The sequence below is a fragment of the Calonectris borealis genome, chromosome 3 (assembly GCF_964195595.1).
Source record: "Calonectris borealis chromosome 3, bCalBor7.hap1.2, whole genome shotgun sequence".
In the NCBI taxonomy this organism is placed as follows: domain Eukaryota; kingdom Metazoa; phylum Chordata; class Aves; order Procellariiformes; family Procellariidae; genus Calonectris; species Calonectris borealis.
This window is the reverse complement of record NC_134314.1, coordinates 123,630,010-123,657,862: the sequence shown is the minus strand read 5'-3', so window position 1 is coordinate 123,657,862 and position 27,853 is coordinate 123,630,010. Positions and strand designations below refer to the sequence as shown.

Genomic DNA, 27,853 nt, shown 5'->3' with positions numbered 1-27,853 from the left:
GCTTCCCCAGGTGAAGGAACTGTGAGGTAGAGTTATGCTTAGACTGGACATTGTTCAGCTTTTAAAATTGTTGAGGGCACTCATGAGTCTTTCTGCTTTCTACTCTGAAATCAAAACCAAACAGAATTCCTGCCTTTTTTTAATAACTTGCAGAAGCAGTTGTGTTTGGATGTCTCAAAATCAAGGGAAGTTTTCTTCACTGTGGAATATTTGAAAAACAGAAGTCTACCAGGCAAATTAATTTCATTTCTGTTAACGCCGTCTCACAGCCTTTCAGTATTTGGCTCTAATTGCGCTTTTTAATGCATGTCTGTTCTTACTAGGGTTGAACTGGAAGGCAGTCAGACAATTCTCAGATAACAAGCAGGAAAAAACAATGTAAACCCATTATCCCAGAGGAACTAGAAATAGTTAACTACGCACAAGTAACGAAACCGGATTCCTCACCGTCAGAATTTATCCTGGACCACAGAGTTACAGAACTTTCCTTGAATCTGGTTGGGGCAAAGACAGGAAACTGCATCTTCTAAACTTTAGAAATAGATCTTAAACATGTAAACATAAGATATTATGCCCCTATCTTTTAAGTAACATTTATATTATCTAAAATAAACAGTCTTTCTGAAGTTAGTCTGTAATTGACATCTGACACAGTCCACATTGCAACAGATATGATAAATGCAGTAAACAGCAGAAATTATGCTTCTCTATGCTCTGAGAAACATTCATATTTCCTTACACAGATAAACTTTATTTTGTTGCTATGCAACCCTCACACAACACACTACATTCTGCAGTAAATAAAAAGTACAAATTTTACAACTGAAGGGCAAGCATGTGGCCTTTTGGGTTTTCTCCCCATTTTGAGTTCCAGCCCCAGCTTTAGTTCACATTGTAATATTCCATCATTTTATTACAAAGCTGCCTCTAAAGCTCAGTGAGGGATATTTCAAACAGAACAAAAAGGGAGAGTCAGAATGCATGAGTCCTCCTGACACTGATGGGAAACAAATGGTGGAGCCAGTGATGTCAGTGACAGTGGAACAGTGAAATCAAGGCTCTTTTTTTTTAATCCTCCTTAAAAATGAACACTAAATTTCCACAAGATTTTCAAAACCTCTCCCTGCTCCCAGTAACATTGCTATACTTGCAACAGAAGTGAGACAGACGAAGAGCCACCCTTAGTTTTACCCAAGATGCGATTAGCAGAGTCTTACCTCCTCTGCCTGCTCACTTTGGGAAAGGTCACTTTGCAGTATGAAGCTATTCCTTTGTTCTTCACAGTTGCAAAATTTCTCCTGTTTTCAGTGGGTATTTGGATTATTCAGAGAATAGAGGAGCAGATCCTGTATGTCTCTGTATCCTCATCGTAAGCAGAGTGAATAACACTAAGGTTTATCTGTCTGAAGGTTGTTCATGGAAACTGAATAGAGCCACTAGGATCTTCCCAAGTCACGGGTTAATACCTCAATTATTCAACCTTCTCTTTTGCACATGGCTGCAAACCCTACAAACTCTCCCAGGTAGCACCAGCCTTCACTTGTCACTGTCAGCAAATGAATCCAGGTGAAAAATGAACCCAGGGCTCCAGCTGGGTGCAGTCGGCACAGTTTGGTGAAGGCAATAGGGCTGCAAGGATTTGCATCAGCCAAGGATCTGACCTATACCTGATGCACATACATAATGGTTGTCTGATTGCAAAGGGGTTTGTGTCACTTAAACAGCAGAACTTCCCCAATTTCGCTTTGCTATTCATTTCTTTACAACTAAGAGACCTCTGAGCTACACGCTGCAAGCCCTCATGCTTATAAAGGAATAGCACATAGTCGCTAGGGAAATGACACTATGTTCGTAAGAAAGCAAGATTTAATCTCTGTGATCTACAATGTAGTTTCTCTAAACAGTGAGCCAGAAGTGTCTTTTAAATTTCTGCATTTTGATAGCTGTTTGCTATCAAAACATTTCTGTTTATAGTTTCATTTTAACAGCTAAAGTTACTTCCAGGCATGTAAGTTAATATAAGCATTTGTTGCAAAACACCTCAAAGTTTCTGTGTTGGTCTTGTATAAAGGCCCATCTCTAATCACAACTCCCAGTAGAGCAGCTTTCCTTAAGAGCCTAAGAGAATACGGAAACACCTGTAAAATTTGCTTCAAGTACTTTCGTCAACAAGTCATCTCCTACAGACCACCCCTTCTCAGTCAGGATTGCAGGAGGAGGCCCAAAGAGCGAACGCAGTTGCTTTTTGCCTGGTAGCACACTTTCTGTACACAGGCAACACACGAGGCAATAGCTTTCAGACCTAAATCTTGGAAAATAATACTTGATGTCTTCGTATCAACGTCCTGCCAATTTCTTCTACTCTCTGGCACCCTGGAAGAGAAGTTACATATCAGTTGAAAGCCCTGCTTTTCTATCCCACTCTAAGCCTTTTCTTTTTCTATCCCATAGAAATCTACATTCTGTCAGATGAAATCCACCCCTGAGTGACCAAGGATTTGCCACTACTTTTCTACAGATTTATTGCTCTCCTTGTGAAAAACATTTTTCTTGTTTTTTACTTAATCTACTCAGTTCCCCATCTATAAGACAGGAATAACAAGTCCTTTCCCATCTCTCCATAGCCTAATCTGTTTATATTGCCAACATTTCCATCTCCCTTCTGTAGGTTACTACAGCATCTTGCCCAGGGCAAATGAAAGCTATGAGGAAACACGAGACAGAGGTGATTATTACTGAGGTTGATGTCTCACCTGTCAGTGCCATTGCCAGGCGAAACTCTTCCTTCAGCATCTGGAGAACTTCTTTTGCTCCTTCTTCACCCTAGGAGATTAGGAGACAATATGTACTATTATGTGTACATATAGCTCATGTGTGTAGATACAGATACGTATACATGTGCCAACAAAATTTTATGCACAACTGTAGCTCCTGAGTACTTGTCAGAGCAAATTTTAGATTAGATGCTCTGTATACACACAGACACCATCACACACGCACCCCTATGTGCACACGTATACGCATACATGCGTACACTAAGCCTAACCAGCGAGTAGGTATCTAAAAACAGAAATTTGAGCTTTTTCTAACTTACTTGATAAACCAAGCCCCAGATGAGAGGTCTTCCGATGAATACAGCTTTGGCACCGAGAGCTAATGCTTTGAGAACGTCTGTGCCTTTTCTAACACCACCATCCAGGAACACCTCCACCTTCCCCTCCACAGCCTCAACGATTTCAGGCAAGACATCAATCTAAAAGAGTGAAACCAGGAATAGAGCTTGTCCGCTTCTGTAACCCTATTTATTTTTTGAATGAACTCATATATACAGGAACCAAGCTTTAAAGAAGCTAAATGAGCAATTGCATGCCTAACTGTATGCACAAAAAACACAGCTTTGTATTGAAAAACAGTAGTGACTTAGCATGTTAGCAGATATATACAAAGGTCAAATTTATTTGGAGAGTCACATAAATAGAATGAGAATCAGCAGGGTCACACAAAATGTCCATCTGATCCCATGACATGTATCCAACACAAGCCAGTACCAGATACTTTGGAATAATATAAGAAACAGCAAGCACAGAGGAGGCCTTTCCTTGATATTACCCCCCCAAACTTCCAGTGGTCACTAGTTTGGGGATGAAATTGAATCACTGTCACTTTTTAAATAACCATCTTCGCTTTCTTGTTTAAATTTATTATTCGTTATACTAAGGGCCAGCTAGCATCCAGAAGCCCAGAGGCAGGCATTGTACTATAGACACGGAGTAAGAGAAAGATGTGCTCTGAGGAACTTGGAGTTGGCTGAAAAATTTTAATGAATATATTTTTCCTTTTGAAAATACATCTTGATTACCAGAATAATTGTAGAGGAAACTTCTTCATATAAGAAAAAATTAACTTTCCTCTGAGCTTTGAGCAAGGTGGGAAATGCTTTCTTTTAATGCACTTATTTGTTACTTTCACCAAGCTCTTCTTGGCCCCTACACCAGGGATAAAGGTAATGGGGAGAAGGATTTTCACTGTTCCTGAGTTACAAGTAAGTAATCAGGGAGTTAAGTAACATGTCCACACCATGCAAGAGGTCCCAACACAGATATGAGCCTCCTGAATTCAAGCCTCAAGCATTAATTACAGGGCAACTGTTCCTATAATGCCTAAACAGTTCCTATTCATGAAAATCAGGAAAAACACAAAACTGGAAGCCAAGTACTAAGGAGACTGGAAACAGTGTGTGGTAGTAAGACAAAAGGCACACAAACTCATGTCTTCAAATACGGATGTAATTCATTTCCTTTCTAATGGATAAAAAATGACTAGGAGATGGGGGGAAAAAAAAACTTGAAAGTGCAGTTTGTTTTTTGGATTTGGATTAAAATTTTCTTGAAGTTTGGCACTTGCTGTGATTTTTTTCCCCTCCCTTTGGTTTTGCTCTCTTGCCAAACATATTTTGGATCTATTTCCATATACAGAGACCACTTTCTACATCCTGACAAACTGTACCAACATTAAAGTGCTATAATAACTAAAGTATGATGCAAACCATAATTAAAACATAGATTTCCTCAATGTGTTACTAGACACTAGAAATATTAACCAGCTTGGGTTCAGCTCACATTCTGAAAACCCATGAAATTAAAGCAAATTATTATGTTTCTAAAACAGAAACATTTAGCACAATCTGATACAGATATTTACACTACGAAAACTGTGTTGTGAAATGTAGTTCTTTGGTACGATGAAATCCAGTGAACACATCAGCCTTAAGAGTGCCTTCTCCTCTGCACTGTGGTGTTGCAAAGGAATAACTCATAACAAGTAGTTTGCAAGTTTAGTTTCTGTACTACTGCAGTTAGCAAAAAATTAATTCATATTTCTTGAACTTTCTCATTTCTCAAAATGATGTTTTTAATATCCTCATACATTCTTCCTGTTGTATTACCTCACACACAGACTTGCCTACGATTTTCAAATACTCTTATTGAAATTGAGGAATACATTCTCAAAAGGTGACAAGAAGATAAAGAGGACAGAAGTTAAAGAAGAAAATTCATTCCAGAAGTATTAGGCATCCACACTCTGAAAATTCAGTTCCCCCTAAGGTGTCTAAAACCGAAGAGCTGCAAACTCTCCAACAGCATAAAATCACACTTGAAGAAAGCATAAAATCACACTTGAAAAATCTCAGTCTCTCTTTTGAAACTGGAGAAGTCCTGACATCAGGGGGTCTTTTTCCTACCAGTCCCCAGGAGTACCTGGAGACAGTCGGACAAGAGCACCTCAGAGGATAATGCCTCAGCTCAAAGGACAATTGCCTCAACTTCATTAACCATTTAGAAAATAATTTCTGCTGGCATTTGGTTCCCCAATGCAGGGCTTGGCTGGTGAAGAACCAGCCAACACAACCAGGACACCAATGGGTCCACGTGAAGACCTCAGGAAATCAGAGGGTGAAGGAATTCGGCTGGGGAAATCCTCAGCTGCCCCCGAGGAGATAAGCAGAGAGCAGAAGTGCTCCAGGGGAGGGGGGGGACATGCCAGTGGGACAGCAGAGCCGAACAAATAAGACTTGATGTGCAAAACACTCCGCAGTGAAAAAGGGCTTACCTGTTCCCCTCTCCCTTCAGGAAATAATCATGGAAAACAGGAGATTTTTCATCAAAGACACATTAGGAATACTGAAACAGTCACAACTGGGCTTTGATTCTCCTCCTTTTCATTCTCTTTTTACTTGCGCAGCTTTCCAACACCAAATGAAGAAGGATGAGTGATGACTGGAATTTTGGGGGTTTTCCTTCAGCCTGAACACATACTTTTTCATTTTCCTTTACTTCTTTCTTTTTTGCCAGTTGAGAACTTCTCAAATCCCTTTTCACCTTTGGAAAAGGCACAGGGTAGCACGACAAGGAAAAGGAAAAAGGAAAAAAACTGTAATTTAACCACCCTCTTCCTTTTCCAAAGGTGAAAATGTTTGAAAGGAGAAAAATGGAGAGTTTCATTCTGCCTTTAGCTGTTCTGTAACTCTGTAATTTTTGAGACATCTCTGAAGAATATTCAAAGGGAATAACAACTCTAGTACAACCTTCAGTGAACTGCAAACAGCAACAGGGGGTTTTCAAAAAAGGATGAGAAAAGAGAAATAAAAGAGAGGACTAGAAAAAAATTCTTAGAGACTTTCCAATTTCTAAACATTGAACTGACAATATACACTATCTGAAATTTCTCTTCTAGATTTTCATGCAGGGTGCTGTAGCCAAGGACAGGGTGCCCAGGTAGCTTGAAGAAACAGCCACACGTAAACCCTCCTGTGTTTTTTTGTTTGATCTGACCAAGGGGAGGCTGTGTCTAACTCTGAATATGATGTGACATAGAGAAGTGGAAAGATATTACTGCTCATGGGTTAAGGCATATAAAACACATTTACAGGTTTTTCCTCCAGCAACCATGTGTTCAGAGAAAGCAAACAAGAAGCCAAAAGGTAGAGAAAACAAGAGACTACTGGTGGGTATTGGCACCAGTACTTACAGTTGCAGGTACGCCATCAAGCTGTCGTGCTCCATGATTTGACACCAGGATACCATTCAACCCAATCTTTACAGCTTCTTTAGCATCATCAGCTGGGAAAAAAAAAAACCAAACAAACAAGATATGCCCTTCCGTGACTGGGAGCTTATTGACACCATGATGAGGGAAATTTTGGCATCACTAAAAAAACATTGCCAGCTAATGCAAAGCCACCTTAGGGCATCATCCTTCCAAAGCCCCATCTCAACACAGAAAAAAGTTTTAACTTTAAGCAATAAGAGCAGAAAATTCATTTGAAATGAGCAGAACGTTTTACCACTTTGGATTAGCAGCCACTTTGGTTGCTAGCCTTTATTTTTTCTACTATGTCCCACAACTCATCACTAAGAAATTCTTTTGCTAAATTATTTTCTCCAAGCCAAAATTATCGGCATGATTACAGTAATAATCCATACTTAATGAAACCACTTCACTGTGCTCAGAACGGAAATCCAGCTTTCCTTTAAGTAGCGTACAACTCAGAGTTAGAGTTTACAGGCGCAATGAACAGAGCAAGTTCAATCTTCCTGGCCGCATCTGATTTCGGATATAATTGGCGTGATGCAAGCCTGCCAATGACTAGTTTAGTGGCCAGCGGCTCTGGTCCCTACCTACTGAACATCGAAGTAAGCACACCTTGCAGCACAGCCATACAAACCATCTGACAGCTCCAGGTACTTATTTAAGCAGCTGCTTCTGCAAGTGTTTTGGTTGCTGGCTTCCTAACCATGCATGAGGAAGAGAAGGTTTTTTCCCCTTTCATTGTTTTTCGCTCTGTTTTGGCAAATCTTCCCTACTTAGCACAGCACAGAAACATGAATGTGCGTCCCATCATATCCCATATCAGCAAAGCAGATGCATGCCGTTAAAAAGTAATGCAATTCTATGCAATTTTACAGAAGTTTCCCCAGCACGAGCACTTTTCCTTCCCTGGCGCCTCTGCGAGAAGGGATGCCTCGCCTCCCTCACGGGAAACAGCAAAGCTACACACCCCTGAGGATTCCTTTCGCGACGATGGGCAGCGAGGTCAACCCTCGAAGCCATTTTACGTCCTCCCAGTTGACGGTTGCGTCAATCGCCTCAGCTACGTACACAGCCAGTCCACTATTTTCTCCAAAGTCTTTCCCTGAGGAGAACGCCAGGTCGCTGCTTGAAAAGTTTTTTAATCTAAAATGACAAAAGACGTGGAAAAATAGTCTGAAAAAGATTCGTTGTAGCCATGAATCAGTCTCTAATGCCAGCATTCAATATACCTGTGGTAAACCTTTACTCTACTGCAGGGCAGGAGCAAAAAAGCCTATCCCAGCATGTCAGATCATAGTCATCAGTAAGCCAAAACCTTTGGCTGGCAAAGCGTTTGGTAACATTGGTGCAAGTTTCTCTGGCCCAAGGCAACAATCCTAGTGCTTTCAAAAGAAATAGGATAAAGTCCAAAATCTAAAGGTTCAGCATCAAATCCCCAATCAGGAGGGAAAACCCAGCAGTGAGAGCACTAATTTGGGCTCAAGCATCTGTCCTCTCATGTGACTTTGGGCATGACACTTAACCGCTCCTTTTGCTTCAGTTTCCCACCATAAAATAGGAACAACATCTGCCAGGAGCAGGATAAATGCATCAGAGGTTGTGGGACATTCAGACCTTAGAGCAGTACAGGCTAGATGTGAGAAGAGAACATCAATCTTGCTTGACATAACCCAGGACCCACCGAAGTCAAGAGGTACACCGCTACGTACCAGCAAAAATCCCCTTAGCTTTCATGCTGCAACTTTGGTTTTGGTTTTGCTTTTTTTTCAAATTCAGGGGATTCAGCTACTGGAGGAACAGGGGATCAGGTAGGTGGGAGGGGAGAAGAAGGAAGGGAAATTTTGTTAAGCTCCATGAATTAGATGGATCTGCATGAAGCCTTGTAAAGAATTCAGAATTTTCATCTGCCCAACAAGACCAATATCCAGCCAGTTCACTTTGTGTCTTTTTTGTATGTTTTCTTGTCAAACATAAGGGGGAAAAATGAAGTTCATATGAAAACATTAGCTACTGTTTGCTCTTTAGCACCAATCTCACAGGTTCTAGGAACTGAATGGTAAGTGACAGCCCCTGCACCAAAGAGTTCACAGACTTACTAGACAAAGCAGGAGAAGGGGAAAGGAGAGCAAATAGAGAAATTCAGGCTGTGCTTGTATTAGAAAGCTGAAGCAGCCCCGAGTGCTCACAAGCACTAAACCACCGTCGGCGACACCAGTACCGCCAAGGAAATCCATGTCCCACACGAGGCCGATTGCTCAGTTCTTCGGAAACTGTGTCTCGTTCCACATTGCGCTATTTTATACTCATATTCCACATTTTGGGAAATGCACAGGGGTTTTTTGCATGGAAACTGGCTAGTTTCACCGCTGATTTCATGCCTGCAACAAGCAGCATTTCACATGGCTTTTCTGTTCAGCTCCAGGCCCAGAACAAAATGAGAAAGGAGCGGGCTCTCAGCAAGATCCGGCTTTTCAGCTGTTGGTTTGCGGAGGGTGGGGTACCCAGAGAAAAACAGAACCATGGATAAGATTATATAAATAACTGTTGTTTTTCTTGGCCTGTGAAATGCAGACCAACACTTGAATGAATGTTGCCTTACATACATTTCTGAGCACAATGGCACCTTGTTGTTACTTTGAAACTTTGTTGAAATCCTGAAGCCAAGAAAAAGTTATCACATAACTGAGCAGAGCCCCACGCTAGGAGAGTTTCACCGCCGACGCTGCAACAAAACACTGTCCGAGGGTCATTCTGAAATCTGAAGTGATTAATTCAAACCTTTAAAGATTACTCCATATTATTTCATACGGTTCACTCAAACAAAAGCTTGTTACCATTCGGTCAGATGGGGTCAGGGTGTTTCAGAAATGCTCTATCACTTTCCTCAAATATTTTTGGCTTATTTGACTCACATTCAAAAACTGTAACCCCAGGCCTTAAAATGATACCGCCCCTAAGAAAAAGCTATTTAAAGAATAATTTAATTTTTTTTTTGGTAAAATGACAATGTGTATCAATAATGTTTTGTCAATCACCAATCTATAGCAGAATTACTATATGAGGCATATTTTAATGTTAGATTTGTCGGGGATTTTTTGTTTTCTGGTGCTTTCCTTATAAGATGTACTTTAATACTGAAATCATAGGCAGAGTTAAGGTTGCTCTGTCAACCTTCATCATATCATCTATTAGCTTCAAGTGCAAGCGTATGGGGGAGATCCAACACCTCAAGCTCTGGAGGTTTTTTTTGCCTGCGAGGTAAAGAATTGGATTCATTGCAGAGTCCCATGGCTTACCTTCAGTTTGAATATTATGAAAAAGAAGAAAGACCTCAGGATGTGATATTATATTTCTTGCTATGTACATGTTACATATGGTATGTACATAGTATAACATAACAGTCTTAAGAGACATAGGAAGAGCACTTCAGATCCATTGATAATATTCAAAACTAGCTTTCACCCAGAACTTAAATCAAAGTTCATCTGCTTCAAAATACGTTCAGCTATCCTTTATTTTGTTTTCTCTCTATTTTTGTGTTCATTTGCAGGCTCTGAATAAGAGCAAATGCAGTACTCTTAGTATATGCCGTAGCAGACTACGGTCACTACCAAGGCCTACCTGCAAGATTCTTGCAAGATTTTTAGCTCAATTTTGCAAACCCAAGTCCTGGATATCCCATCCATTAAATAGTCTTCCAGCCAGTCCTTGGCTGCTAACGCTGTGCCAGCACTTCAGCATATGTTTACCAGGGTGGTCTCTACATCTAGCAATTTATATTTGCAAAAGGCTAGTGACATCAGTGCCCTTACAGCTCCGCTGGATAACTCTTAAAATTAAATGCTACATAGGCCCTGCAGTAGAGAGGAACTAGAATTAGTGCTGAAGTCAATAATTAGGCCACAAATTCTTCCGAGATATATAGAAAATGTCCCAAAACACATGGGGGGGTGGAAATTGTCCTCATGGAGAATTGAGAAAGGCTGATCCCCATGTGTTCCTGTATTTGAGTAAAAGAAGAGTTGAAGCTGCTTGGAAAGGGGCTCCGTGGTCAGTAGCAACATGGCCCTGGACCCAGTGCAGTGTCATAGGATAACATAAGGTTAGAAGGGACCTTTGGTCCACTTGGTCCAGGCCCCCATTCACAGCACAGCCAACTCTGCACCTGAATCCAAGTTCAAAGTCAGAGCAGGTTGCACAGGGCTGTGTCCAGCCGAGTTTTGAAGACGTCCAAGGATATATTGACAGATGTACAAAGAAATGCCCCATCACTCTGTCAGTCTGCAGCCCTGGCACACAGTCTCTTTCACAGTCTGCAAAGAGCCAACAAAGCTTAGTTTTGACCCAAAGCAGATCATAGCCCAAGCACAACGAGACATACGTGCTCAGTGCCCCGGTGTTATCGCCCAGTGCTGCATGTGGCACCTGGAAGAAATTCCTTGTGCCAGAGACAAATTTCCCCCACAGCACCTCACGGTGACCGTGGCACTGCCACGCGCCCGTCCCACATCCCACCAGTGGGCACCTACCTGAGGTGGGGAGGAAGCTGGAACTTGTTGCGCACATCATCGATGCGCCTGCCGAGGAACGGCGTGTCCACCGTCACAAAGATCCCTTTGTAGCCTGCTCTCTCCGCACGCTTCACGAGGGATTTGGTAACCTCCCGGTCCTTGTACACGTAAAGCTGCAGCCAGTGAAGGCCAGCTGGAGCTGCTTCAGCCACTTCCTCAATGGAAGAGGTGGCCCAGGAGCTCAGCATCATCCCCGTCCCCATTGCCTGGCAGGCTGGAGGAACACAAGGTTATATTTGAGATTATCCAAAACAGAGGCTCTTCTAAACAGGAGCACTTAGTTCACGAGACTGTGTTGGTGGACATAATTTCACACTGCCTTTTCGCAGTCTTAACGCATTTTCAGCCTTCCAGGGAACGCTACATGAACAGTTAGCTGTTACTAACAGTGGTGAGCTGCTGAGAGAGCTCTCTGGCTTATTCTCTGTGTTTATAGGCAAATTTTTGGTGACTGCTGTCTGCACATTGTTTGGGATGATCACTGCTCCGATACTGCAAAGCAAAATAAGGAATTCATTCACTGCTTCCCAAATACCCCTTAGGCGTGATGGAGCCCTGCTTTCCTGGAGATGGCTGCACCCCTGCCTGCCGATGGGAAGCAGTGAACGAAATCCTTGTTTGGCTTTGCTTGCGTGCGCGGCTTTTGCTTTACCAATTAAACTGTCTTTATTTCAACCCACGAGTTTTCTAACTTTTACCCCTCCAATTCTCTCCCCCATCCCACGGGGGGGAGTGAGCGAGCAGCTGTGTGGGGCTTAGTTGCCGGCTGGGGTTAAGCCACGACACAATCTGAACATTGCTCTTCAGTCCTCCTCACCACTGCCACGCACTCTCCCTTGACCATCTTGATCATGGCATTCTGGCTGCTTTCTCCCACCCCCAAAATGTTCACTAGCATTAAACTTATGTTTCTTGAAGTGCTCTTCTAGCAAACGCCTGTTGTCATCCCTACAGAGTATTTCGGGGCATAATAAAACAGAAGGACACAGTCCAGCAGACAACGTTATTTAAAGGTTCGAGTGGGAACCTCCACTCTTCTTTGCTTCAACACCTTTGCGATGTGTTTTGATCTCTCCTCTTTTACCTTCAAAAGCTGTGGAGTGAAATCACTCCCGAGGTGTGGGCAGCCCCAAGGTTAAATGTCATCGAACAATCCCAGATGGGGTCAAGCAGCCGGAGGCTCTGTGCCGGCTGCCTCCCCAGGGGTGATTTCCAATCCGGGCTGCGCTACAAACCAGCTAACCTCATACAATTATATTTTAATGAATTTATCACGTATTCTTTTTGCAGTAATCTGTCACTTAATGCAAAATAAAGGAACACACACTGTAAAACTCAGAAATATTATATAAAACCTTATTTTTCTTGGTCTACTGCAGTACGCGTATTTTTAATGTAAATGGACCTCTGTTTCAAAACGTCATCTCCAGCCCATCGAGGAATTAAAAAGTGGTCTTTATGACAGCATTTTATTAAATAAGGATTACAAGTCTCTTAGAGTGGAAACTTATGAACACCTTATTCAAACAAATTGGTTACACCCTCCCAGGGCCACCAGGAAGCTTTCAATCATTGGAAATACAGTAGCAATGACCCAAAACTCTACGTTTGAAGCAGTTTCATTCGTCCCCTTAAAATTACTGAAAACAGTTCCTTCTCACAGATTAAGAAGAAATTAGTTTCTTCTGAAGAACCCATGTATACTGAGTGCCTAAAGTCCTGTTAAAAGCAGTTGTGGTGGGTTATCGCAAATCCCATAATAAGTGATTTGCCAAATCAAGTCCATTAAGTGATGTTAAGAAACAAGGGATCCGCATTCCTGTTGCTCTGTCAAACACGAGTTCGTGAATGAGAGGGAGGGTTGCTAACCCAGCAGTTGCAAAACCCTCAGATCAGATAAGGGAAAAATGTAAATGTTATGGTTCAATCTGCCTTTAGGTATCCATTTATTTCCATTCTTACTTTTATTCTCAAGTCTACCTCTACAGCCCCACAGACACAAGAATAGTTGCAAAAGCAAAAATCAAAATAGAAACGGCACAATAAAATATACTCGGTGAATGGAAGATTTAAAACACAAAATAATACCACATCCTTTCGACTTATCTGCGTACGTGGCAATAGAGAAGATAACACTTTCATCTTATTTAAGATTAGATTTAAGCAGTTTGGTTCAATCAGAGTTCAACTATCCCAAACTGGGTTATGGCATTTTCCTGAAAGCCCACTCACAGAATTCCTCTCGTCTATCCTGTAAAGTTAACAACTCTCTGGTGAAGCACCAGCTCAGCACACATATTTTGGAGCTGCACGGTCAAATTCAAATTTCACGCATACAAAATTTTTCAGTTTTAGAGATTCCAAGTTCCAGTTTTAGTTGCTTTAGTGCTTTATCTTGATCATTTTAAAGGTTATTTTGACAATTTTCTAGACTTTTAAAAACATACGATACATAGTCCTGAAGTGTTGCCAGGTTCTGGTTTTTTTCCTACCTCAAACCAGGTTTTGCTAAAAATATACTCCCATTTCTTGCACATTTAGCTGCAGTTGAAGAAAACAGCTATATTTTACAACTATATTTTACAACCATATCCCAACAACTATATTTTACACTTCAATTTTGGGGTGCTGCAAATATTATTCTTACAAGTCAGTCCTGGATCCATATTCCCGTGGGACGCTGTTGCAGCAATGTGACATTTGCCAGAGTTTAAACATCAGATTTTTGTAAACGAGCCTTTCCTCATGCCATTTCAGATTGCTTTTAGTCTTTTCTTCCGCCCGCCCCCCCTGCCCCCCCCAGGTCTTCTTTTAATCCCAAGCATTGCCCAAAGCATATGTTTACCTTTGTACACACTGCAGGCTCCCATCGAGGTCAATGACGGCGCAGAGAGCGCGGCATTAGCCGCACACAGGAGGCTGGGGAAGTTTTCAGTATCAGGACGATATAACGCTTTCAGTTATTTGTATTCCACCTTCTTTCAGGGCCAAATGCAACTAGAATTGGGATATGGTGGGGTGCTTGGGAAAGGGGAACTTCACAGCTGCCTTGAGTGGGCGCAGGTTTCTCAGCCCCACTGCCCGTACTTAGCCCAGGGAAGCCCTGAGCAAGGGCATATCTTTGCACCAGGGAACACAAACCTCGATAAAACGGGGCTTTCCTCATTCTTGGGGAATTCAACTGAAGTATTTTACATAGCAACAAATCAAGGTTGACCATGGGACAGGACCCACTTGGGAAGTCCACAGGAGAAGAGAGCGACAACGTTTCTCAGGCCTTTTTTCATCCTGAAACCTCACAGTCTCCTTCCCACCTCTAATGGGACATCGCTCCATTAACTGGTATGGGAAGGGTCTGGAGTTTGTCCCTGTGGGCAACCCAGAGGCAATATGCTTCAGGGGAGGACGCTGGAGAAGAGCCCAGTTTAAGCTCACATATTTTGTCAGGGATACCTTCTAGGGGAATGGGAACTTTTGCTATTTCTCTCTAGCTGTGCAAATTCCGATCGTTTCCCTTTTAGGGGCGTCTCAAAGCACGGCAGCCAAACTGCCCCGCTGTAGTCATTCTTCCCTGAATCCACCAGTGAATCCATTGTCCCCAAGTTAGGGGCCAGAGGACGTTACTTGGGATCAACGTGATGTCCTTTTGGCACGGTGGTATTTCTCAAGAGAAGTAGCTATGTTCTTGGAGCCACATCTCCTAAGAAACAGAGTTGTTTAAGTACTTAACATTACTCTCTTGACAAAACACACTTGGCTGAGAAATCCCCTGCCCAGCCTTACCTCGCTTAGCCCTTACAAAACACTGCGTGCGAGTTGTGCCTACGATCATTTTGTTGACGCAACGCATTTTGTCAGCTGTGCAGGAAGGCTGGAGGCAGCAGGGAAAAATACGCGTGGCCAAAATGGTCCTGGCTGGTCTAGGAGGGCTGTCATGCCAGACTGCCTGTGTACACTTGCATCAGAAAGTCCCCTGGCCATGCCAGTCTCTGGGGGGAGTCAGGGCCAGGTCAGTCCAGGCCGTGTTGTCCCACGTGAATAATGAACTCTCAATGATTCTGGTGTAGCCATACCTCAAAATCAACTTTTTTTTTTTTTTTTTTTTGGAACACCACATAGGTAACAGGTGAAAGATGGGTACAAAATCCTATTTTCACTGTGGCTCAGCACAAAAAGCAACAGATCGCAAAATCCCTCCTTCACAGTCACGGGCATGTCCGATGAGCACAAGGAACCTGAATTCAGATGCTCAGCAGCATCAAAGCAAACAAAAAGCACGGTAGAAGTCTGCTAAGAGCCGAAGGAACAAAGGTGTTGCTCCTTCTCTAGTGGAAATGATCGAGCTGCCAGTAACTCAACTAAAACAGGGAGAAAAAAAAAAAAAAGGCTTTTCAGTCAATATTCCTATTCTCTATTTGGCAAAGCAAATGGTGCAGTCACATCGCAGGTGATGGTGAAACCCTTCTTGCGTCAGCAGTAACTCAGAAGGTTGTTTGAGAGCAATTGCAGAGGGTAAACATCAAATCACCAGATCTGAGCAACTAGCATTCAGAGTTTTCAAAAGATCCAGCCAAGAACGCAGTCAGGCTGATCAGCCTGATTTTCAGCAAGTCAGAGAGAAGTCAGGTATCGCAATACCCCTTCCGGGCTACAACAAGGGAATATAAGGTGATCAGCCAGTAATTAGCAGCAATATAAACAGAATAGAAATCTCAATAAAATAATGCTACGTATCTGTTTATAATCAATTAAGGTTTCAAAAAATTGCTATTTCTTGCTCAGCAGCTGGATGGTGCACAAGATTTTGTTTCTCTGTGCTCGAAGGTGGGTCCTATTTACAGGAGCGTGAGCACTACCGCGCTTGCGGGGAGACGACACGGGGATCCCATCGGTTTGCAAGCACAGCGTGAAGTCGGGATGGCAAACGAATGTCTTTGCATGGAGGAATAGCGAATCTTCTGGTGGACAAGCAGAAAAAAAATCAGGTAGAATCAGAAAAGTTGTGTTGAAAAGCGTTTAGAGGACAGCCCTTTGCTCTTTAATGGTGGCTAAGATTATTCATCAATTTTGGCAAATGTTTTTAGTTAAAGAGGTTGAAGCTGGAGTGGGAAGGACAAGAAAAATTCACCTAAGTCAAAATGTCATGTGTTAATATTTTCAAAATGGAAATGTTTTCTTCTGAGCTAACACTTTTGTTTCAAAACAGAACTACGGCTAAAAGCATTAGCTAGTAGGAAAATGAAATAAAACATTGTGTTTTGGATCAAATTAAACATTTCAGTTAATCCAAAACAATTTTCCTCCCAATTTTTCAGTTTCTACTGAGCAGAAAATCCATTATTTGGAAAATTGCCGCACACACTGATGAACTACAACTAAAATACTATGGACAGACCTGGAAAAACTGGGACAACTGCCAAGGTCCGTTTCAAGGACAAGAGAGCTTTCTCTATAAGGAAGGACTCCAGGTCCATTTAGACATGTCGAAGAAAACTGAGGAGCAACCTTATTACAGTCTATATGGACGATTTTTTTTTTTTTTTTTTTTTTTTGAAGCCTAGCTAACAGAAGCATAAGTAAATCCAACATCTGGATTTGAAGCTGTACAAGTTTTGACGATAATTACAGCTTATTCTGCCCAGAGTTAGTTAACCTTTGGAATAACTTCTGTTGTGTTGGTCACCAGCAACTTTTAAAATTACAATTGAACATTTTTCCCAAAAAAGATCCTTTACTAATGAACAGAATTGTCAGTGCAGGTGTGGTTAAGGCAAGCTGCCAGACTTCACCCTATTTCAGGTAAGATGCATGCTCCTTTCCATCAGCTTGGTTGCTGCAGGAGAGCATCCCTTGAGGATGCAGCAGCTCCCAAAACCCTGACAAGCCCCAAAGCAAGGGGTCATGAGGGCAGGGAGTTGTACCTAACGAGAGACACCACGACATGCCCTTGTCCCTAGAGAGGACGTTTACGCTGCGACCTGCGGGCAAAGCCGCTGGAAGAGCGGAGCAGTTCAAAGCAAAATGCTGTCGCTTAAGGGAATTCCTTGGCGGGATCAAGCATTGTTCTTAAAATACAAAAAGGTAGGGGAAGGAGCTGTATTGCTGCCTGCACCACCCTGCTCTGCAGGTAAGGATGGTGTGAACCCCAAGATTATCTCTTGGGGCTTAACCCCAACCTGGCAGACGCGTGGCTTGTGGCACCTGCTGAGCGGTGCCCGGGCACACACTTGCAACACTGTGGGTGCTCCTTTGGGCAGCTGCCATGCCCCCCGACACGAGCCGGGGCACACAGTACCTGCTTCCCTGGCTGGGAAGGGGCAGAATTCAGACCACGACATGCTGTTAAGGATTGTCACAACAGCAGAGGCACCACCACGTACGTCGCTTTCTACACACCTGAGCCAAAAGTCAAGCTTATGAAGTATGCCAGGCTTTGTGAAAGCCACAAGACTATGGATCAGACTTTCCTGGCTTGCATAAATTGGTGCAGCTGAAGCAAAAGCTGATTTAAAGCCACCAACAACCTGCTCGCTTATATTTCAGAGTATCACAGAGCTTAAGAGAAGTTGGATGTAGCAAACCCCCTGATCCTGAATGTCCCAAGTTTAAGGGAACCTTTAAGCCAAATGTGTACTTCACAGCTAATCCCTGTCATCTTATAAGGTCAAACGAAAAGCTTGGCCCTGAACGCCCCGCTCCACCTCTAACAGAGAGCAAAACCAAAGCCATATTTTTTCCTACAAGAAACGCTAATGCGATACAGAGGGTGTGATTTTAATTACACTCTCCTTTGAAAGCGATGAAAAATTTACCAACTCCCATGGATATGTTTATTTGACCGCACATTCAAACCGTTGCCAGTATACCAAGCTCTCCTAGCTTGAAAACCCAAGAACATTAAATGCAATAATCATATGTTAAAGTTTGACAATGTAAGTGTGCAAAAGTCAGGAAATTCCAAAATTAAGTTATCTACCACAACCATAACTCAGCCCTGGTACTCAGCCTTATCGTACCACTCAACTTTACATGCCATTCTAGATTTATACCTTAAAAAGCGGCCAGGCTGTAGCATCGGTGGGAATTTTTGCTAAGGAACATCCTGATTTTTGTGTGTTTCGAATCTCGCTCTTAACATTGCATTAGTATGTTTGCACTTAACAGTATAATGCTTCAGAGTTTCCTCCCAGCATAACCTGGGCCAGAAATAATCCGCAAGAGTTGCCAAAGGACAGGACAGCACCAAGGCGTCCCACCGGACGCCGCTTCGCAAACCAATTCAAGGTATTCGAGCTCCATCGTGTGGAACGCGCTTGCACATACAATAGGCATAAGATCTGGCTTCCTAATAAATCTCTTGGGAAGGGCGAAAAAAACCCGTATCCTCGAACATACTATAAAGTCGGAGAAATCTGCTGTTAGAGAGATTGCTGCTGGAGTTGCGCTGCAGCCCATCACAGCGCACATCGCAGCGATGCGGCTTTTTAATGAGAATTGAGACCAGCTCCACTGCAGGGCAGATAATTAGACTCCCTTCACACTAGCATTTGCTGCTAGTGGAGCAAATTGGTCCTGGAAACGCTGTTAGACGAATAGCTCAACCATGCACAGGATAGTTTTTTTTTTTTTAAATATTACCTGTTTAGGTTTTGTACCCTTTTTCATTCAGTGCTGGAGCACTGAAACACACAGCCCGATGCCGTTTGTATGCAACAGGCACACAGTGTGACCTCCTTCTCAGATTTTGTGTCACCCTGCAGGCTGGGGTTAAAGGAGTAAGAAACCATTTCGCATCCGAATTCTGGTTAATGTCCCGTTTCTCGCAGCCGGCGTGCTGGCAACATCTTTGTGCAGCATCTAGCCCCGAGGGACCCTTATCTCACTGGCTCCCTGGGATGCTCTCAAAGAGCTCTCTTGAAAGCAAGTATTTTTCCCAGACAAGCAAAGGCTTCTGAATTTCTAGAAGCAGTTCTGTAACAGGAAGAATGTTGCCTTGACAATATATATAGTTATATTTATAGAATGTAAGCTATATTTATAGAATGTATAGAAAGATATATAGACAGATGCAGTTTTCAATTTTGTATTTGTTACAAATGATTCCCCTCTTACATACTGCATTTCTCATCCCCATTTCATAGCGAGGGAGAAACCGCACACAAAACGGGCAAAGGAAAACAGTAAAAAAAAAAACAAAACCAAAAATAAACCCGATTACTCTGAGCAGCAACTCAAACCCATCCTGGTGACAGCATCAGGAGCAAGAAACCAAGCCGGGCTTCACAACCAGCAGGCACAGTATTACTCTGTTTGTCTCTAACTCACTGCGGGGGGGACTTTGCATGGTTTACCTTTAGCAGTAGCCGTCTCTCCATCAGCGTGAGCCATGCGCTGCATGGCGGTCGCTCCAACGCAGACCGGCATGCTGATTCTCTGCCCCAAGACTGAGGTTGACAGGTCCATTACCGACACGTCCCTGAGCACCCGGGGGTAGAGCTTCCATCTGACTCAGAGACAAAGAAAGAGAATAAAAAGCCTGCATCACAGGGGTTCCTAATGGGCAAAAGCAGATTTTCCTGCTGTCAGGAGAACCATGGCGAGAGCTGTGTGGGAGCTGGAGCAGAACCTCATTGCGTGACCCAGAGCTGCAGCAGGACCCACGAAATGCACAAAGCCAGGAGGGAGCAGGCAAGGAGGGACCCAAGTCCATAGAGGCTGAAAGAGGCAAAAAGCCTTTGAACATTGCTGGCTGGCATCATTTGAAAAAAAAGTCAGAAGCTGCAAAATAAGGTTCACGGTGAGTCTCAGCCTCCCGGCAAGCCTTGGGGCAGAACTGGATGACAGAGGGTGTGCAGGAACAGGAGAAGTCATTGCCCCCACCCCCCCGTAGTTATTCCTTCTATGGACGAGGGAGCCAAAAGACCCGGGATTTTTGGATAAAACTAGCCTGGCCAGCACGCTTAGCCCTCCCAGTCCCTGTGCTACGGGTCTCTGCAGTGAGAGCACACAGAAACGAGCTGCCACGTGGGAAGCGGGCGGGCAGGATGGCTGCCCTGGCTTTCCTCAGCTGGAGGGGGTGTGGAAATCCACTGCACCACATCTCTGCTGGCACTGAGACCGAGTCGCTTTGCTCAGAGAGGTCCCGTCCCCAGCAGCCACCGGCCACTGTGCAACACGTAGTCCTTGGGACTACAGCTGCAGCCCCAGGGACAGCCCACCGTACCGCAGGGACTCCAGACTTCCAAGAAAAGACCAAACGCGGCCACGGTAATTTGGTGCAGGAAAAGACAGTAGCACAACTGCTTTCCCAATAGGGCAAATTACAATCTAGTCCTTGAATGACGTGGCCCAGCATCCGCTCAACCATTCCCAACCTTGCTTTGCCTTTAACGCGTCCACCAGGAACCACATCAACCCAGAGCTGGGCTTTATTCTTCACTGGGGTCTTCAGCCCGGGTACAAATGGAAGCTGACTCCAAACGAGAGCAAACTAAAACACACTTAATCTGAAATTACAATTTATTGCGGTCAGGTTGGACATCACGTGCTTGCAGACACAGAAATTTATCTTCCCCCTCCCCCCCAAAACAGCAGCACACGATCACAAACCCTCTTATGGGGTCAACTAGACGACAGCGCAATATCAAATCTATCTTAATAGGGTTGCATTCCTGGGGGTACCTGTGAAATTGGACTTTTTGTCCCCATCCAGGGGATGTTGCAGCGCAGCCACTGTTACTACAAGCCACAAGAGGGTGTGCAATAGTCGGGGCTGCCTCTCCACACCAACGTGCACTGAGCCAGGCCCCCTCTGCAAGGGGTAGTAGGGTCCGCATCAACCTCTCATAAGGCATCCCTCCCTCTGAAAGGACTCCGCGCTTTTAGGTGATGGCTATTGAATTTTAATTACAGAAAATAATTAAAAGCTTAAGCTCTAGTACTGCTGAACCTGACTACCTGCTCAGCACTAGAAAGCCTGAGGCTGATATTATTACTACTAGCAAGGAGATAGCAACCAGAGCCACTGTTACCCTCGGACTATGCTCCGACAGCGAGTAGCAGTCAGCTTGAGCTTGCAGATTAAGCTGACAAATTAGAAAAAAAAAAAAGAGACAAGACACAATCTCTTCATTTAACAGAAAGATCAAGAGGCATTTCCATAAGAAGCCTGGGACAGAGCCAGGATGAGACCTGAATTTCTGCAGCCCTACAGCACCGGGTCGTGCCAGCTCTCCAGGAAGCGCTCCCCAGGGAGGAGAAAGATGGTTATGATGCTTGGAAGGAGATGTGTAGTTGTGGGAGTCAGCTGTATTATTCGATGCCAAGACACACACTGCAAGTATGTCTCCTCAGACTTGTTTTCAGGCTATTGTATCGGTTTGTTATTTTACAGGGGAGGATGGGCTGAGGGTGGGACAAAGAAAACATGACTTTTTTCTCCCCCTTTCTTCCTAATCGTCATTCCGAAGGCTTTCTCCTAGCTCCGAGACATCTTTTCTCAGCAAATATAAAGAAAACAAAAATCCTTTCATAACCTTGCTCGTTTTTACGGTCGAACTCAAAAGCATAAGGATGTGAAGTATCTCCCTCTTCCCCAGCCTCCTAGTTTCTCTGCTGTCCCAGACCATCAGATTTTTACCCGATGCAAACACTGCCATCTCAAAGCACGCGCGTGAGGGGCAGTCCTGAGGTACCAACATTTCTGTAGTGCTTTTAGCTTGGGAAAAGAAACAGAAAGAGCAAAAATCCTCCCAACAGTGTATGCAAGAAAAATGATGCTGTTTCAAGCAGCAATAAACAGCCTCCTTCCCACTCACCTTTATGTACCATCAAATTACTCCGTCCATGAGCTTTTTGGGGTCCTCAGGCTCATCAGCCCCAGCCTTTAAACCCAAGTGTCTCCTCCAATGCCTTCTGTGGCTTCTCTTCCCCTCGCACCTTATCAGGTCACATCCTCTAGACCAACGTCAAATCAATACTCCGAACCGAGTACTTACCGCGTCCCACGAAAACCAGTACCTTAGTATGATACTCTTCAAATAAAATCTGATCTTGCTTTGGAAACATGGGTGTTTTCGGCTGTGAGTTTGCCAGACACTTGAAGCGAGGCATTATCTGGGCAAGCCATAGGGAAATGCCCTTAACAACAGCAAGCAAAACCCAAGAGCAGTATTTCCCACTAACCGCAGCGTGCATTCATTAGGCTGCCACACACCACCTGCTTCCTCCAAGTCTTTGAGTGGAAAGATTCCCTGGATATCTTGTAAAAACCTTCTATATTTTTTCAAATTCATCTTCTCCTCATCACCCACATTTTTTCCCAGCCAAGTCCACGCTCGCGTGCTGCAATCAGCAATTGCAAGCGAGTGCATCTTTCTTCCCAGCTGGAAGCGGGGAGATGCCGCAGTGGGGAAGGCGGCAAGCGCTCCCGATTTAGGCAAGTTCAGCTAAATGCTGTTTTGAAAGAAGGATGAAAGGAAAGGAGGGGAGATTAGCGGGGTTTTTTTTCCTTCTCCCCTCCATGTTCAAAAATTTCAGGATGTAAATTATCTTGTAGTTGGGTAAGAGGGAAGCACTCACTGCTTTCCCCACTCCTTTTCCGCTGTGAAAAACGCTGAAATTTTCAAACTGCAACACATTTTGAAGCAGCTCTTCTTGTTTCCCTTCCAAGTCCGTGCTAAATAATCCCTTCGCGCTGCATCGCAAGCGGCGCGTTTGGGCAAGGACACACCGTTCAGGCAGCCTCCATCCCAACTCCAACCCACTTTGCTACCTTAGTCTCCCCTCCAGCTCCACTTCCCATCATAAGGGGCAGGTGCTGGTGCTGTGCAGGGCTAAGCAACAGCTGCTTTTGCTTGAGAAAAATTGATTTCTCTCTCCCAGGGTGTCTCGCCACCCACACGGCGACTCTTCTCACAGCACTCTGCGAATCCGAGGTGAAAGACATCGCAGAAACGTAACCAACTTATTATTGCAAGCATTTCTTCTTTTCTCCCCCCTACAACTTCACATGCTTGTTTGACCCCAATCACATTCTCAGCCTTGCTTTTTTAACCAATATTTAAATTATTTATGTGCCCAGTCATTTTAACGCCCTTAATACCTAGCTACAAGACAACGATACATCTGCAGAAGAATACGCATTGATGCTGTCACTGATAAACAAGCGACTGCTGTTCCTCATACATGACAGCAAAACGCGTCTTCTCCAAAGGCCGCCGCGAGTCAGTGGCAGAAGGTGTCACGGCGGATTAGCAGAAACGCGTTCCTACACACGCAGACGTCACCCTTCATTAAAATGCCGAAAGGGGAGATTTCAGATTGATTTCTTGAATGCCATCAAGCTAAAGGTGTCCTTGACCTTGTCATAAAATCTATTCTCCATTCGGGCCTTTGGTTCCTTGACAGCTTGAGAGTGAATTTAATCGCCAGACAGCACAGCGCTGGAAGGACACACGGTGTTTCGGGATGCAGAGCAAACGCAAGGTGAATGCAGTCAGACGCCACAGGGAGCAATGTATGCTCTGACATCCCAAATCGTCGTCTTTGGCCTTAATGCCTCACTTACGCCAGTGCCATCTCCACATCGTTTGAAAACCTTGAATAAAAAATAATTATCTGGCCTTAGCAGGAACGCACTGATGTTGATACGCGAGCTCCGGTTCTTCCCTCAATCCCAGAAGAACTGGAAGCTAGAGAAGAGTTACTGTACCTGGTGTTAACCTCATCTTAAACACTGGCCTTTTGGAGACATTTTGTGCTCTGGTACCTGATTACAGGTCCAAAGAACTTCAAGCTCCTGTGCCATCAAAAGGCCAGGACATTCATTTTATAATCTAATGAGCATGGATTGTGCTGCTCCAAAAACTGCATGGGCCGTTCCAAATGTATTCCAGCATCTATAGAAACTACCATTCATTTGATAGATCAGTCCTTAATAATAATCTATTTATTTCTCCATAAATGCAACCATTCTGTTGCCAGAAAAATAAAGAGCTCACGGACAAACCCAACGCTGATTTTTCTCCAAATACAATCCGTCCTAGCAGTCTCGCTCACCTGAATAATCTTGCACCACAAAGGTATGGGCTAACAATTCATGCTTCTGATTCAGTTTCCAGCTTTCTTCTCTTCCATTTAAACAAACATTTATACATATACATAAAGGTTTAAATAAACTGTAAACATTTTTAATCAGGCTGAACCCTGCAACTGAGGGTTTCCACTTCTGACAGTGGAAATCAATGGGAAATTAAGACAAACGTACTAATTTCTTTCACAAAGTCATCTGACTTGGTGATCTTTGTGGCTCAGGGGTGTAAAGTCCATCTTACTTTATATTTACCCACAAGCAGCGCTCAGGAACAGGGAGAAAAAGCAGTAACATGCTCAGAGACACAGAAGGTCAGTCTGAGAGTCAGGGTGAGCAGCAGTCCTGCATCTTCAACGATGAGGCCATGCTTCTCCCAACAGCATCAAAGAAAAAGAGAAAGATTTTAAAAGTTGCTTGTGTCAAACAGGTCTTAAAAACGAAAATACCATGAAGTCTTTATACCAGGTTTCTACCTTTTCTAGATGTGTTGCCAGGAAGCCACTGCAAACACGGTCTAATAAACTGTTAACCGTAGCATCCCATGTGCTAAGAAAATAGGAATCCACCACCGCATCTGGTCCCTGTGCTTGACATGCTTCCAAAAAGGTTCAACAGCCCATTAAAGGGGGACACCTTTGCAGAGAGGAAGGTCCATCTGGCTGCAGGCAGCAAGTGCTTCCTGGCAATATTTCAGTTTGTAAATAGACAGCTACAGGAAGGCACTAGAAATGTTGAGAATGATTTAACTTACATTTTTCAGTGCTACATAAGGGCTATTTTTAACTCTGACCGCCTTCACTATCATCTCCCTCTTGTTACGGACAGATAAAAGAGCACATTTGTCTATGAAGCTGTAAATCACTATATCCTGCATCCTTTCCACTTCATACAGGTAAAGCTGCTCAGCCCCAGCAGACGACTTCAGCTGCGATGCCCATCCGCACTGGAAGAGCTGTGCTAGCTCTGCAGCCACCAGAAAGGAGGGGACCGCGTGTCTCACCAGGGTTTCAGGCTCCCATCCCAGCTCTCCCACTGATCTGCTGGGTGATCATCAGCACATCACCACACCTTTCTGTGCTTTGGTGGACACCCAGAAAGAGACATAGATGTAAAGCGATGGAAGGTAACAAGCAAAGCTTTGTCTTCAACATCTCTGACCTCTCTCTTTGGCTGTCAACAAGTTCTGTTGTTTGGTGATTTAACAGAGTAAACCCCATTGTCAAGTCTTTTAGACTTTATTAACTGCCTTTTTGGAAGACACTTAAATGGCCTAAAGCTACTGCGGAAATTAGATCTTGTTTTCTTAAAGACAAATATACAAAGGGAGGGATAGCAAAGACAGAAACACAGCTTCCATCCCCTTCATAACTCCACTGCTGAGGAGCGGGAACCCAGCATTGAGGGCCTTTTAGCCACCTGGGAAATTTAATTTACTTTCTTTTTTTAATGTTTCAGGCTGTTCAAGGCACTGCTAATTAATATTCCCTTCAGTTCCAGGCTGCCTGCAAGCTCCACAGTTTTGAACGCCTAGAACTGGAGGCTCTTATTGAAAATATGACGGAAGATGCCAGGAAAGAGGAGGTGAGCCTGAACCCCACAGGTGACCAGCCCGACGCGAGGAGGTCTTCTTATCAAAGGAATCTGCCCCTACGGTGGGAAACAGCTTCAGAGCAGAGCTGCTCTTATCTTACCACTAATACTGGAACAGCAAGTGGACAGACCCGGTTTCTTAGGCTGTCTCTGGGCAGTTTAGATCCAGCTCTTGCTTAATCATGATTAGCTGTAGCGGTTAATAGTAAAACGTTCACTACTTCTACAGTTAATTGCCTCTGAGCACTTCCTTTGAGTGTCCTTTCCTTCACATCTCATTTTGTTTTTATGAGGGCAAAGAACATCATAGCATCTGGAAGCATTAAAAATAAATAAAATAAAAAAAAAAAAAAAAGGAGGTGAGCACTGCTACATCCCCTCCTGCTCCTAGTTACTCCTTGGAGCCGAAGAGGTCCTTTGGCTTGTATTTGAACAGCCCCAAGCACCAGGGGATTTCCAGTCCGTGATGGGGGCTTCTGCATGGAGCACCAGGTCTGGAATAAGTGGTCGCAGTGGAGGTTAGTTTTCTTCTTCTCCCCTCATTACAAAGCTTTTCTATACGTGTCCCTAAAATTAAGGTTCTGAGCTGATTTCTGCGATCTGACCTTTGAGATCCCGCTCAGTGAATTACCACCGAGTTTCCTACAGCCTTAAAGTCGCGTGGGATTTCCAGCTGAACTGCTCATAGCTTACGGAAAGGCAACCGGAGCAGTAACCGTGACTGCTGCTCCACAGCAGAAAAGCAAAGCGGGAAGGAAGAAAGACTAAAGACAAATTGGAAAAATCTTGTTTTGGTTTGTTAGACTCAGAAGGATTTAAGACAAAGCCTTTAGAGATTAGCAAAGACAAGTGCAGGGGGGGTAGATGCCTGCACCAACACAGCACCCGCAGGAAAGAGGAGCCAACAGCTGGTTAAGCAGTTCGACCGGGCTCAGCCGGGCTGAGGCGATCAGCCTCCCGCTGCCTTCTTTCCTCTGCAGCGCTTGGGCTGATGCTCTGGGGGCAGAGCAGCAGCGGAGATTGAGGGGACGCGGCACCAACTGACTTGACCCGATTTTTGACACTCTTCCACCGAATCTGACAGCAAACATTGACTTACTTCGTGTCGACCGTGTACTTCTGAGGCAAAGGGTGACCTGAGTTCAGTTTTGGACAACAGCACAGGGGCCCAGTCTAAGTCAAAACTGGTTTATAATAGTTCCCATCATTTACATTTCCTGGTGAAGTGCTGACCTTCTGCTGGAGACCCCCCGAGCACGGCTTGGCCACCCAGTACTGAGCCCTGGCTTTCACGGCTCGCTCCAGAGCGAGGATACGCAACTCCTTTTTGCTAGGCTACGCGGCTCTGATCTAGCAATGCCGCACAAGCACTTAGCGGGGAAGGCTGCGTAACTAATCCAGTCTAGGAAGAACATGCAAAAGGCAAAACCGGCTCAGGACCTAAAAGGTACAACCCCACCACAAGAATCCCTTGCTGGCATTATAGCCCAAAATGCAGAAATTAAAGTTTCATCAGCTGATTAAATATTAGAGCCAAAGGACAACTTTGGAGAATTTATGTTAACAAGAGAAATAAAATGCAGGTAAAGCTAAAAAGATGCTAATGGATTTTAGGGACTGCTTTTCGACAGAAAATGTTAGGTGGAGGAGTGAAAGGGGAGAGACAGTTGTTCTGAAAAGGAATTATTTGAGAGTTTTTGATAAAAAACAAAAAAGTTTCAGAAAAATTGAGTTTTGTTCACACAGAAAAATCTAGTATTGCACCACATCTACAAATAATGCAGAATTTACAACTCCCCCCCGCCTCCCCTCCAGCCTTAAATCATCCTCCCACCTTGAAAATGCTGCTACATTATCTGCTAGCGTTTCCTGGTCATCTGCTCCGGATCGGTAATAATCATACACTGATTTAGGGAGGAATTTTTTAGCATACTCTTCAAAATCAGCAATGCAAACTGGTTTTCCAGACATGTTTGCAGATCTCACAGGGTTAGTTTATTCCTGCTTC

General features: G+C 43.9%; 1 protein-coding gene across 1 annotated transcript; it reads right to left on the bottom strand.

Moving 5' to 3' along the window:
* Window positions 1-728: 728 nt before the first annotated feature.
* On the bottom strand, window positions 729-27,853 carry HAO1 (hydroxyacid oxidase 1). The gene is made up of 8 exons (XM_075147732.1): window positions 27,680-27,853; window positions 19,514-19,665; window positions 11,121-11,376; window positions 7,559-7,734; window positions 6,529-6,620; window positions 3,095-3,253; window positions 2,754-2,823; window positions 729-2,373 (listed from the first exon to the last, which is right to left on the bottom strand). Exons 1-8 carry the CDS (start codon window positions 27,814-27,816, stop codon window positions 2,303-2,305), a joined length of 1,113 nt encoding a protein of 370 aa, XP_075003833.1. The 5' UTR covers window positions 27,817-27,853; the 3' UTR covers window positions 729-2,302.

Excerpts from the sequence above, each read along its gene's own strand:
- HAO1 (XM_075147732.1), bottom strand. The coding sequence starts at position 27,816 with ATGTCTGGAAAACCAGTTTGCATTGCTGATTTTGAAGAGTATGCTAAA. Across the intron at positions 6,621-7,558 it reads CGCGAAAGGAATCCTCAGGG|CTGATGATGCTAAAGAAGCT; the intron begins GTGTGTAGCTTT and ends TTTTTTTCCCAG. Across the intron at positions 2,824-3,094 it reads TCTGGGGCTTGGTTTATCAA|GGTGAAGAAGGAGCAAAAGA; the intron begins GTAAGTTAGAAA and ends CTAATCTCCTAG.